Source organism: Oryctolagus cuniculus, chromosome 12, assembly GCF_964237555.1.
Source record: "Oryctolagus cuniculus chromosome 12, mOryCun1.1, whole genome shotgun sequence".
Classification (NCBI taxonomy): domain Eukaryota; kingdom Metazoa; phylum Chordata; class Mammalia; order Lagomorpha; family Leporidae; genus Oryctolagus; species Oryctolagus cuniculus.
Genome location: NC_091443.1, coordinates 62,795,547 through 62,812,262, shown reverse-complemented (window position 1 = coordinate 62,812,262; position 16,716 = coordinate 62,795,547). Strand labels below are relative to the sequence as shown.

The 16,716-nt window shown below is 39.9% G+C and overlaps 1 protein-coding gene across 5 annotated transcripts in view; it reads left to right on the top strand.

The window, feature by feature from the left end:
* Positions 1-16,716, top strand: part of FSIP1 (fibrous sheath interacting protein 1) — a 227,216-nt gene that overhangs the window by 79,862 nt on the left and 130,638 nt on the right. For all 5 annotated transcript variants that reach the window (XM_051822081.2, XM_051822083.2, XM_051822082.2 and 2 more), the window contains one exon: positions 3,380-3,517. In XM_051822081.2, the coding sequence (XP_051678041.1) occupies positions 3,380-3,517 (138 nt within the window). The remainder of the gene's footprint in view (positions 1-3,379; positions 3,518-16,716) is intronic.

Below are 16,716 nucleotides of genomic sequence, written 5' to 3'. Positions count from 1 at the left end.
TTATGAAGATCTGATGGGGAAGCTGTATTTTGGCTTTCCTAAATGCAGGGATTTTTGTGGCTGATCATGTCACTTGCTGGGTCCCTGGGCTGTCTGTCTGTGGAGTTATTTCAGAGATGATGGATCTTATGGGAGATGAGGATTTTTAATGTGAAGTGACTTCCTTGCCCCTTGTACCTGTGTACATATGAATGATAACTCCAGTCGAAAAGGGGTGCCTACTACTGCCGTGCTGTGTTTCTTGTCCTGTATCTTTCCAAATAGAATGGTTGTTAACTTTTGGTAGCTTTTTATTGTGAATATTCAGTTGACTCTAAGAAAAATCTGCCCGGATTGTGATGCCAAAGCAAGGCTGGGAAAGGGAAAATACCCCAAGCTGTCCCTCTGTCTTTACTCCAGTGTCCTAACACCCTTTTCCCATATTGACTGAACTTAAGCAGGGAAGAGAGGTCAAGGAGAAAGCCTGGTCTTCTCGGCCTGTGTCAGGTGTTCCCCACAGTTACCAATCTCCTGTTGATGGCCACATGGGCTGTTTTCAGTTTTTGGTTTGACAATATGGGCTTGAGTCATATATTTTAGTTTCCCTTGATAAATTCACAGGAGTGAGATTTCTGGGTCATAGTTTAGACAAATATTTAAATTTTTAAGAAAATGCCAATTTTTCAAAGTGGCTATACCATTTTATACTCTCATTAGCTGTTTAAGAGAGTTCTGTTTGTGTCACACTTGTCCAATATTTGGTGTTAATAGAGTTTTTTATTGGACCATTATTTTTTTTTTCTTTTTTAACAGGCAGAGTTAGACAGTGAGAGAGAGAGAGACAGAGAGAAAGGTCTTCCTTCCATTGGTTCACCCCGCAATTGGCTGCCACGGCGCACTGCGCTGATCCGAAGCCAGGAGTCACCAGGAGTGCTTCCTCCTGGTCTCCCATGCAGGTGCAGGGCCCAAACACCTGGGCCATCCTCCACTGCCTTCCCGGGCCACAGCAGAGAGCTGGACTGGAAGAGGAGCAACTGGGACTAGAACCCCGGGGTGCCAGCACCGCAGGCAGAGGATTAGCCTAGTAAGCCGTGGTGCTGGCTGTATTGGGCCATTCTAGTATATAGTATGTAGAGATAACTCATTTTGGCTTTAATGTACATTGTACATTTCCCCTATGACTAATGCTGTTGACAACTTTCTCACATCCTTATGTGTCATTCATGTATCTCTTTGATGAAGTATCTGTTCATGTCTTTGTGAAATCCAACCCTTTTTGATTATTTTCTGTTTTATTATTTTTATTATTGGGATTGCAAGAGTTCCTTTTATACATGTCTTTGGTCATAGTTGTGTATTATGAACATTTTCTCTCATATTATGGTTTGTCTATTTTCTAAATGACAGTTTTGGAAAATAAAATTTAAAAAATAGTTATAAAGCAACTTATAATTTTTTATTTCTCTGTCTTCTCTGTGTTTACCTTAGATTTTTAAAAAGCAATAGTTGCAAATTATTAAAATAGTTATGTCTTCTTGATTTAAAAGTGATTTTGATTTAAAAATGAAATCCTAGATAGGTGTTTTCAGAACATGAGTCTCTCTTTTTAGATGTATCTTCATAAAAATTCATAAAAGAGACCTAAATACTATCTTGTTCAAACTCCTCCTTAATATTAGGTTTCCATCTTAAAAAATTTCACATAATAATTGAGCTTCTGGATTCTTCTACAGATTGAAATATTCTAGAAGTAAAACAAAACATAAAAGAATTTCTTCTTTAAATTAATGTACTCTCTTGGTAGTTTCCTCATTAGGATTTTGCATAATATGAATTTCACTGAAATACATTATTCATTTGATCAAACAGTAGTTGTGCTCAAGGTTCTTGGAACCAAAAATAATGTGTGTTGGCCCATGCTGAGTCTTCTTTGGGATTATGGTTTGTGTTGGGGTATAGAATAGTGTCAGTCATGTCACTGTTTAGTTGTATAGTAAAGTAACATATGGCATGTCTGGGAGAATAATTTGTCCTTTCTTCTGTGTTAGGGAGTATTTTTTAGAGGACATATGCTTGAGTGAGGCTCAAAAAATGGGTAGGAGTCACTCTAAGAAGTTGGAGGATAGAGGCATGAGTTGTGGACAACCAGCAGATGTAAATGTTGCTGGGGTTTTGAGTCTGAGACCCAAGCAATTGTAGATGAGACTGAGAGAGAGGCAAGGCCTTGGCCATGAGAGCTTTTCACGTTGTTCTGTGGCTTCTCTGCAAAGGATGAAGAGAGTGACTGGTGGCATCAAAATGTGTTAGAACGCTCAAGCTGTAATTTGAGTCAGTAGTTTTCAGATTGTCAAGTGCTTGTAATTCAGGTGGCCAGTCCTTAGCTTTTACCCTGTGGATCAGGTCTGGGGTCAGAATCTCCAGGGCAGAGCTGTGGCTAGAAGTTTATTCCCCACAGGCCCTGTAGGTGGTTCTGAAGCATGCTGCAGTTTAAAATTACTGTGAATAATGAGGAGGTCTGAACTAAGGCAGTGAGAAAGAAGTGCCTTGGTAAGAAGGATGTTAGAAACTAAGATGGTGAGTATTCTTGATGGCTGACAGTATAGGAGGAATGAGGAAATAGGAGAATCCTGGCCTGAGCAACTTCTCAGATGTCATTCATGCCAAGTACTTAGATGGCATTGCAGAGCAGGAAAAGAGAGAGGGAGTTTACGTTCAGATATAAGATTGAGTTGCTATCAGGAAATATCAATTTTTATCACATAGAAATAACATTAACTTTGGGAAAATAATGATTCTGTCAGTACAAATAATGCTGGGAACAATGAAGCACTTTCATTATGTAATGGTTATTCTTTTCAAAGGACGTATTCAGCTCCTGTCAGATACTAAGATTTGTTTCATGCTTTGGTGACTTTTTAATCTCCATCTTATCATTATTATCATTTTACTGATGATGAAACTGAAGCGCAGAGATTTCCAAAAGATCATTTTTTGTGAGGAGCCAGGTGGAAATAATATTTAAAACATTGCTAAGCTCAATTTTCTTCCAATTATTACACAGCTGCTTCTGATAACATGGATGAGCAGGGTTTTTTGTATTATTTATATGATGGCTCATGAACTTGAAGTCCCAAGAAACTGATTTTCCCAGGATCCCAAGCTGATAAGTATCGTATCAGAGACCAGAACCTGGGTCCCTATTTCCTGGCTACCACTTTTTTTCCACTCTAGCTTACTGCGATCCAGATGATTGCAGATATTGATTTTGTTTCCTGATTTGTTTTAAACTAATTTGAAGGGAAGACACACTGCTAAAGAAGTCAAGGCTCGGTCGCTTTGGATTGGTGTGTGGCAGGAGCTCATTTCTTGCCTGTGAATGATTTTTTTTTTTTTTAATTAGGAACCTGGCCTTGATGAGGAAAGAAATAAGGAAATAACTCCAGGAGAAAAGGTCCTCCGGAACACCAAAGAGGAGCGGGACCAGCAAAATCGACTGAAAGAGATAAATGAAAAGCTGAGAAAGATGAAAGAAGATGTGGTAAGTCATTTTTATTTAAATCTTAATTGTAACCAATGATTGTAATAAGATTTCAGTCCTTTGTTTTAGGATTGCTCTTAATTATTAAATCAGACATGGCAGTTTGTAAGAATTTGAATAAAAGCGAAAAAATGATTTAAAGAACTTAAAGTAATAGTATATGTAATTTATACAACATAATAAACTTGAAGGATACTATCTGAAATCAGGATAATGATTCATAATCCTAATAGGCTCTGCTTGACAGTGATACAAATGTTCTTTGTGTAAAACTTTGGTAGTTCTCCATAAAACTATCCATATCTATCTATCTAATAAGTAATTTATTACTTAAATACCCACTGCTTTTGTTCAGAATTGCAAATATATTGTTATTAATCATTAGTTTAAAACATACTGAATCCTTCTTGACCTACTTGGTATTTTTCTTGTTCACTATTTAAAGATATATCATCACTGGCCGGCGCTGTGGCTCACTTGGCTAATCCTCCCCCTGCGGCACTGGCACCTCAGGTTCTAGTCCCGGTTGGGGTACCGGATTCTGTCCCGGTTGCTCCTCTTCCAGGCCAGCTCTCTGCTGTGACCCGGGAGTGCAGTGGAGGATGGCCCAGGTGTTTGGGCCCTGCACCTGCATGGGAGACCAGGAGGAAGCACTCCTGGTGACTCCTGGCTTCGGATCAGCGCAGTGTGTCGGCCGTGGCAGGCATTTAAGGGGTGAACCAATGGAAGGAAGACCTTCCTCTCTCTCTCTCTCTCTCTCTCTCTCACTGTCTAACTCTGCCTGTCAAAAAAAAAAAAAAAAGATATATCATCACTGTTGAGAGAAGGCTCTTAAATCAACCATATTATGAACTGGTTGATATTATGAGCCTATTTAAAATTGTCTATAAAATTATGATTTTGCAGCTGGATACTTGGATTTTACCTTAAACATGACAAAGCTGAACTTGGGATTCTTATATCCTCTCTTCCATGCTGTCCTTGATATGATTACCGGCTGTACTCACTTTCTGTCTCCTACTAAATCCTGTCATCTTGGGTGATCTTCAAGTTGCATCCAAGTTTTAGCCAATATGGCTATTTTGTTGACATATCTTGCTACAGGTTCCTATGATTTTTTTTTTAAATTAGACAGGCAGAGTTAGACAGTGAGAGAGAGAGACAGAGAGAAAGGTCTTCTTTCTGTTGGTTCACCCCCCAAATAGCCACCACTGCCAGAGCTACACCTATCTGAAGCCAGGAGCCAGGAGCTTCCTCCTGGTCTCCCTTGCAGGTGCAGGGGTCCAAGCACTTGGGCCATCCTCCACTGCCTTCCCGGGTCACAGCAGAGAGCTGGCCTGGAAGAGGAGCAACCAGGACTAGAACCCAGCACCTATATGGGATGCCAGCGCCCCAGGGGGAGGATTAACCAAGTGAACCACGGCGCTGGCCCCTGGTCCCTACTTTTATTATCCTTCTCTTGGCATTGTCACCTCATGACCAGCCTGTTATAACCTGATTGTTGTGGGAATTCTGTTGCAATCATTGTGTTATCTTATTATTCAGTTCTATATGCTGACCCGTGTGGGTAAGCATCAGGTAAGTGATTTTAATTAATGTATGATCCCAAAAGTGTGTGTCAGTCCTGACTGTGAGTCTGCATATTTAATGAGCTGCTTTTACTATTCCCTGGTGATGGATCTCAGCATTGACTCAGCACCTAACGTGAGTTAGGTGGGAGATCTAAAGGGCGTAAGTATCTCATGCTTCTCATTATGGTTCATTTTTGTTTGCTTTTCATGGGACTTGTCCATGAGAATTACATTTCAGGAGACCATCATTCCATTTTCTGAGGGACTTCCTCCCCCTTGAGTTTGTTGACATGGTAAAGGAGTAGAAGAAGTAGGAATGGTTAGGAAACATAAAGGGATTCTTGGACAGTGGTTGTGGTGGTAGTGATGGGACATTTCAAACTTGATGTGGTAAATAAAATATTTGTGGTTTGATTGGTTTTGAAAACTGTTGGTACTTTGGGTAATCCTACACCTGCCAATGTAAGACAGGGAATACCTGTCGTTCAAAATTTATTCTCCTGACTTCTGACTGCTATCATCTGGATATTTGTGTCATCTTAAAATTTGTGTTGAAATCCTAACCCCCGGCCGGCGCCGCGGCTCACTAGGCTAATCCTCCGCCTAGCGGCGACGGCACACCGTGTTCTAGTCCCGGTTGGGGCGCCGGATTCTGTCCCGGTTGCCCCTCTTCCAGGCCAGCTCTCTGCTGTGGCCAGGGAGTGCAGTGGAGGATGGCCCAAGTGCTTGGGCCCTGCACCCCATGGGAGACCAGGAGAAGCACCTGGCTCCTGGCTCCTGCCATCGGATCAGCGCGGTGCGGCCGGCCGCGGCGGCCATTGAAGGGTGAACCAACGGCAAAAAGGAAGACCTTTCTCTCTGTCTCTCTCTCTCACTGTCCACTCTGCCTGTAAAAAAAAAAAAAAAAGAAAAAAAAAAAAAAAAGAAATCCTAACCCCCATGATGATATTAGGAGGTAGGGCCATTCTGGGAGATGATTAGGTCATGAAGGCAGAGCCCTCATGAATGGGAATGGTGATCTGATAAAATAGGTCCAAGGGAATTCATTCCTGCTTTCACCATGTGAAGGCTCAGTGAGTAAGGCACCATCTATCAGGAAACTACACTCCTCAGAAACTGAATATACCAGCACCATGTTCTTGGATTTCCCAGCTTCCAGAAGTGTGAGGAATAAATTTCTGTTACTTTTAAGTCACCCAGTTTAAAGTGTTTTGTTATAGGTGCCAAAAAAGGGGGAAGACATGCCTTATTTATTGCATACATTGAACATGGGTCCGTTTTCTTCTACTATGTTTTCATTATTTCATTTTTGGCTCAAAATCTGGGTGCTATAAGAATTATTATATATCATTCCAGTGCCATGTGGTATTTAGCTACTTTTAAAGGAATTTGATAAATATCAGAAGTTGGTCATTACCTAAGTGGAACAAATACTACATAAGAGGAGAACAGCAATTACTGAGTACCAATGCTGAGCCAAATATTGTTCCAAGTACTTCACAAATATGAAATTATCTAATGTTTACAAATGCTCTATGAGGTAAATTCTACTATCGTTATTTCATAGATGAGGCAATGGAGGCCAAGGGAGGTTGCAAAACTTCCTCGAGGTTATACAGCTTGTAAGTGAAGGAAGCTGGATGGATTTGGTTAGCTATTACTAACTATGCTGTAGGCCTGTTCTGGTACTTATTTTTCTTTTCATGATTAATCTTGCTTTTTATAAATTCTAGTGTGATAAGTTTTAAGAGCAAAATTTTTGAGCTCTGTCATGTAAAGTTTAATTACATAGTTTTGTGTTTTATAGTCAACACATTCAGAGGCTTTCTGAACAGTAAAGGCATACCAGAGTGGATCTATATTGTTTTTATGCTTTGACTGCTTGGTGTTTCATAATATTCCTGTGGATTGATATTTGTACCATGTAACCTTTTAAGGGAAGATACTGCATCTATTTCTTTTTTTATTTAAAAATTTATTTATTTTACTTGAAAGTAACAGTTACACAGAGGAGAGGCAGAGAAGAGGAGAGGAGAGGAGAGGAGAGGAGAGGAGAGGAGAGGAGAGGAGAGGAGAGGAGAGAGAGAGGAGAGAGAGAGAAAGTCTTCCATCGCTGGTTCACTCCCCAGATGGCTGCAATGGCCAGAGCTATGCCAATTAGGAGCCAGGAGCCTCCTCTGGGTCTCCCACATGGGTGCAAGGGCCCAAAGACTTGGGCCATCCTCTACTGCTTTGCCAGGCCATAGCAGAGAGCTGGATCGGAAGTGGAGTGGCCGGGTCTCGAACCGGCGCCCATATGGGATGCCCGCACTGCAAGTGGCAGCTTTACCCTCTAACGCCACAGCACTGGCCCCAATGCTACATCTATTTCAAACTCTGTAAAGTTTCTGTACCTCATTGCTATCTTGGTACTTTTTTGGATTGAGGATTAATAGACATAAGTCCTTGTTTCAGTTTTATTAGGAGCCTGCTCTGTGACTGTAAATAATTTATTATCTTATAGAATGAATTTCATTACTTTGAAATCAAGAGAATAGTGCTAGATGATGTCCTTTTCCCTGTGATTCTTGGCACACTTGGTTTTGGTTCAAAGTAAGGTTATTTATAATATATGGTATCTAAAGCTCAGTTTGTGTGCCTTCTAAATATGTGGCATTAACTGCCTTAAATCTACTATTGAAATTAGGAGTCCTAGTAACTGTTTTTAAGGGAAAGTCATTTAGTTATTATCTTAGAATTGTATTTATAAATACATGAAATACATTCTCTTTATGTAATACATGTATAAATGCATGGAATCCATTCTCTTTATAATAGTAAAGATTTTAAAACTTTAGCTTACTGTCTCCCAACTAGAGAATATGTTTTCTGAATGATAACTTCTAGAAGTGGCTAATCTTGAAGTTTTGTCTTATTCTCCTTCCTGTAGCAGAATATCATTTAAAGATCACTAGTTTGGGTAAAAGAGTTAATCTGTAGCCATTGAATTGGTGATTTAAGGATCAAATCTATATCTAGTCTTAGGGGTAGAAGGGGGAAGGAGGAAGCTAAAGGGTAATATAGAAGTTCTGGGGGCTATGCCTGGAAACACCTGAATATCAAGATTTTTTTTAAAAAAGATGTATTTATTTATTTGAAAGGCAGAGTTACAGAGAGGCAGAGGCAGAGAGAGAAAGAGAGAGAGAGAGAGAGAGAGAGAGAGAGAGAGAGAGAGAGAGAAATGTCTTCCATCCACTGGTTCACTCCCCAAATGGCTGCAATGGCTGGAGGTGGGCCGATCTGAAGCCAGGAGCCGGGAGCTTCTTCCATGTGGGTGCAGGGGCCCAGGGACTTGGGTCATTTTCCACTGCTTTCCCAAACCATAGCAGAGAGCTGCATTGGAAGTGGAGCAGCTGGGACTAGAACTGACACCCATATGGGATGCCAGCACTGCAGGCAGTGTCTTTACTCGCTACACCACAGCACTGGTCCTGAATATCAAGATTAATTTGGGGGCTGGCACTGTGGCACAGCAGGTTAAAGCCTCAGCCAGTGTGCTGGCATTCCATATGGGTGCTGGTTTGTGTCCCGGCTGCTCCTCTTCCAATCCAGCTCTTTGCTATGGCCTGGGAAAGCAGTAAAAGATGGCCCAAGTTTTTGGGCCCCTGCTCCCATGTAGGAGACCTGAAAGAAGCTTCTGGCTCCTAGCTTCAGATCAGATAAGCTCTGGGTGTTGTGGCCATTTGGGGAGTGAACCAATGGAATGGAAGACCTCTTTCTCTCTGGCTCTACCTCTCTCTATAACTGTGTCTTTCACATAAATAAAATAAAATTTTAAAAAAGATTAATTTGCCAGTGAAGATTGGAAAAATGACTTAATTCTATGTTTCAGATGGTAGGCTGAGGTTATTGATGCACATATGTCTTAGCCAAGATTGGTTGAGGAAGTAGGATTTGATTTAGTCTGAAGGGTTTTTGGCACTAATTGTTTTATCTATTAGAAACTAGAAGAAGTAGACACAGTAAAATGAAGTTAAAATTCACAAATTTAATATTAAATTCAGTAGGCATACAAGAGCCCTGTAAAATAGCTACATGAGTAGAAGAAGGGTGAGCCATGCCTTCTAGAAACTGCATGTATGAGAAAAATCTTCAGGATTTACTTAGTATGAGTTACTGTTGTATTATATCTGCTATGGGACACAGTAAGGGAGAAGTAAAGAAAATGGGTCACATTTGGACATTGGAATGATCAGGATAAGGGAATGGTTTATTTTATTGTTTTAGAATATTATATTTTATTTATTTGAAAGGCAGGGTTAGAGAGAGAGAAAGAGAGAGAGAGAGAGAGAGAGAGAGAGAGAGAGAGAAAGGGAGAGAGATCTTCCATCTGCTTGTTCACTCCCCAAATGGCTGCAACATCCAGGGATGGGGCAGGCTGAAGCCAGAAGCCAGGAGCTTCTTCTCGATCTTCCACGTGGGTGCAGGGGTCTGAGCATTTAGGCCATCCTCAGCTGCTTTCCCAGGGGAATTAGCAGGGAGCTGGATTAGAAGTGGAGCAGCCAAGATTCAAACTGTCACTCATATGGGATGCTACACTTCAGATGGTTGCTTTACGTGCTGTGCCACAATGCTGGCCCCTCATTTTATTTTTTTAAATAAAGACTTATTTCATTTTTATATGAAAGGCAGAGTTACAGAGAGGGAGGGAGATAGGGAGAGAGAGCGAGAGAAAGAGAGAGAGAGTGAGAAAGAGTTATCTTCCATGTGCTGGCTCACTCCCAAAATGGCCACAATGGCTAGGGCTGGGCCAGGCTGAAGCTAGGAGCCTAAATTCCATTCAGATCTCTCTTGTGGGTACAAGGGCCCAAGACACATTAGCTGCTTTCCCAGGCACATTAGCAGGCACCTGATTAAAAAATGAAGCCACTAGGACTCAAATCAGTGCCTATATAGGATGCTGACATTGAAAGTGGTGGCTCAACCTACTGCACCACAATGCCAGCCCCTGAGGGAATGATTTCAAACCAGGTCACATGATGGATTGTTGATGGGGCTGAGCATATGTGTTTAGCCCAGTGCAGAAGCTATTAGTACATGTTGCATGTGTTTATTTGTGTGTGGAATGAGGTGGTAGAGAAATCACAGGTGGTAACTTTCCAAAGAGAAGTAAAAGATAGTAAAGTACTATCACTTGAAGTACTATTCTTTATAGTATAGTAAAAAAGGCATGCTGATGAGAACCACAGAAACCTTTCTAAGAACTATTAAGGAATAAAGTTAGAATTATCTCAGTAGGAATAAGCTGTCTGTGGGCAGAGTATTCAAATTAGGCTGGAGTGGCATTTGCTGGATACATCTTTAGAGTATCCCAAAGATGCGTGGATAATATGCATTAGTTTATCAAGCACAAGCAGGCAACTTGTGTATGGGGAATATATGGAGGTGCTGGGCTTTAAGTCCTGTCACATGTCAGGGAACATGTGTGCTGAACCACCTACCTTTAGTTGGTCTAGTTGGTCCCGGGGGTTAGGAATATTGGTTTTACCCATGGACAAAGAGTTCCTTGGCCAAGCTAACTACTTGTATGGAGATAACTTGAGACGAAATAATCAAAAGAAGATGAAAATAACCATTTTCACAGAATAGGCAACAAAAGACAACCTCTGCATGCAGTCTCTTAATCATTGGCAGTGGTCACTGATACTTTTTTTTATTAAGATTTTATTTTTATTTTATTTGAAAGATAGAGTTACATAGAGAGTTAGAGACAGAGAGAGAGGTCTTCCATCCGCTGGTTCACTGCCCAGATGGCCTCAATGGCCAGAGCTGTGCTGATCCAAAGCCAGGAGCCAGGAACTTTCTCCAGGTCTCCCATGCAGGTGCAGGGGCCCAAGGACTCGGGCCATCTTCAACTGCTATCCCAGGCCATAGCAGAGAGCTGCATGGGAAGAGGAGCAGTTGGGATTAGAACCGGTGCCCATATGGGATGCCGGCACCTCAGGCCAGGGCTTTAACCTGCTGCGCCACAGTGCCTACCCCGTCACTGATACTTTTAAAGCTCTGATTTTTCGTACAGCTCAGAGAGTTGTTTTCTGTTTTTTCGAGTGCTTTACAGTCTTCTCTCCCCATCTAATCTCCTAACATCACTCTACATTGCTTCTCTGAGTTATAGTCCTACTGTGTAAGCTGCTATACATGGAGTATGGTAGTTAAGAGTCCCAAAGAACTTGGGTTTGAATCTCAACTCTGTTCTTCATTGACTTGCGTGAACTTGATGTTATGTGTTTCAGTTCTCTTATCTGTAGAATGGAGATAATTGTAATTATTGCATACCTCATAGGACTGATATGAATATTATATTGGTTTATATATAAAATAATTGTAACAGGGCCTAGAATAGTCTAAGTGCTATATAAATATTTATTATTGACATTTTTAATGTAGTATGTACATAAGCTGTTTCTAGGATAAGAACAGGGGATGTGTATAAAAGGTGAAACTGAAGATGGAGGATTATGCCTTAGAGAAGAATCAAGATGCCACTTTCCTGACTCATCATAAAGGAAAGGAGGGCTAGGCCAAGAAAGACAGGTTTATAGATGAAGATAAGAGGAGAAGAGAGGTCATACTTGAATATCCTCTACTTACTCTGTGAATTAGAGATCAACCTACAAGGTCAAGAATCAAAGGTTGGAGTGGGGACTGAATGGGGGTAGGAAGGAACTGGAATAGACCCTGTGAGTATGCGAATAAAAGCAATGGTGAATATTGAAGATAACCTATCCAAGGTAGGAAACTTTAGCTGTGAAATGAATCTAGTTAGCAAGGACTGGATATGTTTTTGACAGCCTTCAATAGTCCTCCAAAAATGGAGGCATCATGAATTGAGGCAGGTATGAGGAAAGGTCAAGCGATTGCAATGGGAGATCAAGGGGACAAGGGAATTGGGGATGATGAGATCATAACTGATAAAAGGGAAGTAAATGAAATGTGTGTACCTCAGGTATCAGCTGGGATGCCTTTGCTCCTCTTTGATCCAGTTTCATCAGTTACAGTACATACACAAAGTAAAATACCATATGCCTACCAAAAGAATGAGGTAGGTCTATATATCTTGAACAGATGTCTGTGTTACCATATTAAGGGAAATGAGCCTGTTGCAGAAGACATTAATATAAAAATTTAAAAATTAAAAAATTAAAAATTTTATATTAAGATGTATGTAAAAATTGACATTATTAATGTAGCACTTAGTGAAATAAGCCAGTTCCAAAGGGACAAAATTTTTATATTTTTTAAAAAAGGCAAAGGAACAGGCATTTGGTGTAGTGGTTAAGATGCCACTTGGGACACCTGCATCCCATATTGGAATATCCTGGGTTTGAGTCCTGGCTCAGCTCCCCATTCCAGCTTCCTCCTAATATGCACCTTGGGAGGCAGTAGATATTGGCTCAAGTCATAGACTCTGGCACCCAGGTGGGACACCTGGATTGCCTTCCTTTGACTGCCCCAATCCTGACTGTTGTGGGCATGTGGAGAGTGAACTAACAGATGGAAATCTCTTTCTGTCTTTTTCAAATAAATAAAATAAAAAAATCTTTAAAAATGTTAAAAGTCATAGAAGAATCCTTGGACAGTATATACCAAATACTTAGCCCTGATTGTATTTGGTGGGGCTGGGAGTAGATGGGGAGGTGAATAAAGAAATCTCACTTTTTGTAACATACACTATTTAGAGAAGGGTCCTGATTTATGGACCATTTTTATATTATTTCTTGTGTTTTTCTCTATATCCAAGACATTTTGCAATATATATATGTTGCATTTATAAAAATAAAAAAATAATGCTTATACAAAAGGTACTGATGCATTACAAAAGATCACTACTTATTGTTTCTCAATAAATTACATGGGTCTTTAGTGTTTAATGAAATTGCATAGTAATTCTACCTTTCACAAATCAAAAGAATTCAGTTTTAGTTTTTGCATTTTGGAAGAAAGAATCATCAATCTATTTTATCTCATTGATCCCCTTAATGGTGAAATGTTCTCAAAGATGTTTTGTTTATATTCTTAGGAAAAACTTTGCATGGTTCCAATCATTCCTAATGAATTGACCACACTTTTTAAGTCTTTATTGTGTTTCTTTTTTGATTCTCAGTTTGAACTTCATTCATTTTTTTCATCATTTAAAGTCTCTACTATTTCTTTTCACATTCTTTCCCTTTCATGTTTCCTGGAAACCACTGAGCTTGGTCTTGTTTGGTGAACTGTATTGTTATTATTGCATCAAAATGTTGGGTACTCTAAGCCTGGTTGCTGAGCATTGAGGAAAAGAATGTGGTTCACAAAGGATGATAAATCCTTGTGTTCTGATTCTTATTTCGACATGCTCTTGTCATTTAACCTGGCATAAGAATATATGGACCCTGGTCAGAAGACTGGAGAATTTCCTTTGCTCAGCAGAATAGGGTGTACCTCCAATTATCAAACATGCTATAGAAGCATACTTCTAGAATATGAGAGCTGATGGGGCTTGGAGATTACATGGGATAGTTCCATGAATTAGGCACTAAAGTACTGAACAGCAAAATGGCTTTGAAAACCCTACAAATAGTTCCTAGTAGACTGGGCCAATCCTCAGTTCTTCTGACACATCTGTGAGCCTTGCAATTAATACAACCTTTCTAAGTCTAAGTGTAGTTTAGCCAATTTTCAGCTAAGATTTGTGGCCAACCACAAATGTGGGCTTCTTTCTAAATCTTTTAAGCTTTTAACAGCTGGATTTACATTTTTTCCAAATTTTACAAACCTGACATGTTTGTGGTTGATCAGAAGACCAACTAGTATGCTCGGGTATTTATACATAACTAAGGCCTGGAATGGAAAAGCAGGTATACTGTTTTTGATATCTCTGTTTAGAACTGTATCAATTATTTTAATCTTTTTTCCCATTTGTAATAGCTTTTAGGAAGGTAGCTTAAAAACATTGACACATGAAATTGGTATTTTCAGAGAGTGTACAACCTTTGTTCTTCATTCTGTAGGTGGTTTCAATTATGTGCAATAATGATTCAGAATACTTGATTGTGAAATTTTGAAAATGAGATTTACACATTAACATTTAAATAAACCTTAAAAATCCTTTCGTATAATCATGGGAACATAAAAATGAGTTAGTGTTACACAAAATTTTTCAGAAGCCCTTGTATATTTTTATGTTTTTCAATGCAGAAATATCAGCAAAATTACTTGTAACTGAATGTGTTCATTTAGTGCTTGAGAAACAATCAATAGGTAGCACAGTTGTGAGGTATATGCCTACTATTCATGGGTCATTTTTGAGCTGGTTAGTATTTAAAAGTTTTTGGCTACATACAATATTTGAATATAATTTAGGATAAATGGAAAATACAGTTAGCTAGAGTGTTTTGGGAAGAAGATTTTAAGGAAAATTGGATGCTTTTTCATTAACTTGTTTCAACCATAATTTTTAAACCATTGATCCAATTTACTAGTAAATTTCAGTTTCAAATTCATTTGGAACAAGAGGGGTTATAAATACACTTTAAATTCTGCTTTTACTGAAACATTTTTTAAACCATTCAGGATCTTTGCATCTGGATTATAATTTTTCACATGTGTTATGATAATGCAGACTTCATGGTGCTGTAGAAGATGTAGACACTGTGCTGTTTCTGAATTATAGTGTACCATATCTTAAAAAGCACCTTAAAAATGAAAATTTTCATAGCAGCTTTGTTTTTACAATGTTATCTGGCTTTCCTTAGAGCTTTTCAACTGAACAAAGGTTCTAGAAATACAATAAGCCTAGGCTGGCGCCGCGGCTCAATAGGTTAATTCTCCGCCTGTGGCGCCAGCACACCAGGTTCTAGTCCCGGTCGGGGTGCCGGATTCTGTCCCGGTCGCTCCTCTTTCAGTCCAGCCCTCTGCTTTCAGTCCAGCCCTCTGCTGTGGTCCAGGAGTGCAGTGGAGGATGGCCAAGTGCTTGGGCCCCTGCATGTACATGGGAGACCAGGAGAGGCACCTGGCTCCTGGTTTTGGATCAGCGCGGTGCGCTGGCCGCAGCGGCCATTGCAGGGTGAACCAACGGCAAAGGAAGACCTTTCTCTCTGCTCTCTGTCTCTCTCACTGTCCACTCTGCCTGTCAAAAAAAAAAAAAAAAAAAAAAACAATAGCCTAGTTTTCTTTCTTTCTTTCTTTCTTTTTAAGATTTATTTATTTATTTGAAAGAGTTACACAGAGAACGTGAAGGAGAGGGAGAAGGAGAGGGAGAGAGAGGGAGGGAGGGAGAGAGAAGAGAGAGAGAGAGAGAGAGTCTTCCATCCACTGGTTCACTCCCCAGTTGGCTACAATGCCTGGAGCTGCGCTGATCTGAAGCCAGGAGCCAGGAGCCAGGAGCCAGGAGCCAGGAGTTTCTTCCGGGTCTCCCACGCGGGTGCAGGGACCCAAGGACTTGGGCCATCTTCTACTGCTTTCCCAGGCCATAATAGAGAGTTGGATCGGAAGTGGAGCAGCTGAGACTCGAACTGGCACCCATATGGGATGCCGGCACTGCAGGCGGTGGCTTTACCCGCTACACCACAGTGCCGGCCCCAAGCCTAGTTAGTTTTCTAAAAATTTTATTTATTTATGAAAGTTGGTATGGAGGCAGGTGGTGGAGAATGAGCAGGAGAACAAGAGAGCACTCTTGTGCCCCACCCCCAGAAACTTCTAATTGTAAAATTGCTTAATTTTAATATTTAGATGCTATCATTTATTGACCTACTTTTACCTTTACCCTAGCTCTAAATGTATAGAAAGTTTCAGAAGACATTGGATAATAATAAAGCAATATGTATATCTCTTTGGAACAGAAATTAAAAAAGAATCACAAAACTTATCAGGACTAAGGTACAGGTTTGACAATAATGTCAGAGTGACTCTTGTGAGACTTGAGATTCGAACTGGTTGGAACTGGAATTGAAAAGAAGTCAGAAACAAAAGTATGATGTAAGTGGAAATTCACATTACTAGACCTTCTGTGATCCCTGTACAGGATCTTGGCACTTAGACCTATTTTCCCCTTATCTTTCTATAGTGATTCTAGAGCTTTGCATTATTCCTCTAGTAAAGAAAACATCAATTTTTTCAAACTAGTCAAAGTTATACAGCTTTTCTAGAACATCACATCAACTTCTGAAGAAGACAGAAAAAGAAAGACATTGTAATCACATACAACCAGCATTTGCAAGAATACATCACTGCTTTTTTCCTCCCATTAAGATGGGTTTTTTCTAACTGTTTTTCTGCCTTTCGTACTGTCTCTCTTAACTGTAGCTCTTTATTCCTTAAAGTGTTAGCTATTAGTACTCAAACTGTTTACACTGAATGTTTTCTTAATTGGAACACACACCAAACTTTAAGTGTGCTCCCAGTTAACATTTTAAAAATATTTTTATTTACAGAATAAAATTTACAGAAAAAGTATACCAGAAGTACAGAATTACCAAATAATTTCCCCATTTCCCTCTATCATTAAGATCATGCACTAGTGTGGTACATTGATTACAGTTGATGTTTATGGTTTACATTATAGTTCACTGTGTGTGACTAACAAGTCTATAATGTTATGACTCTATTATT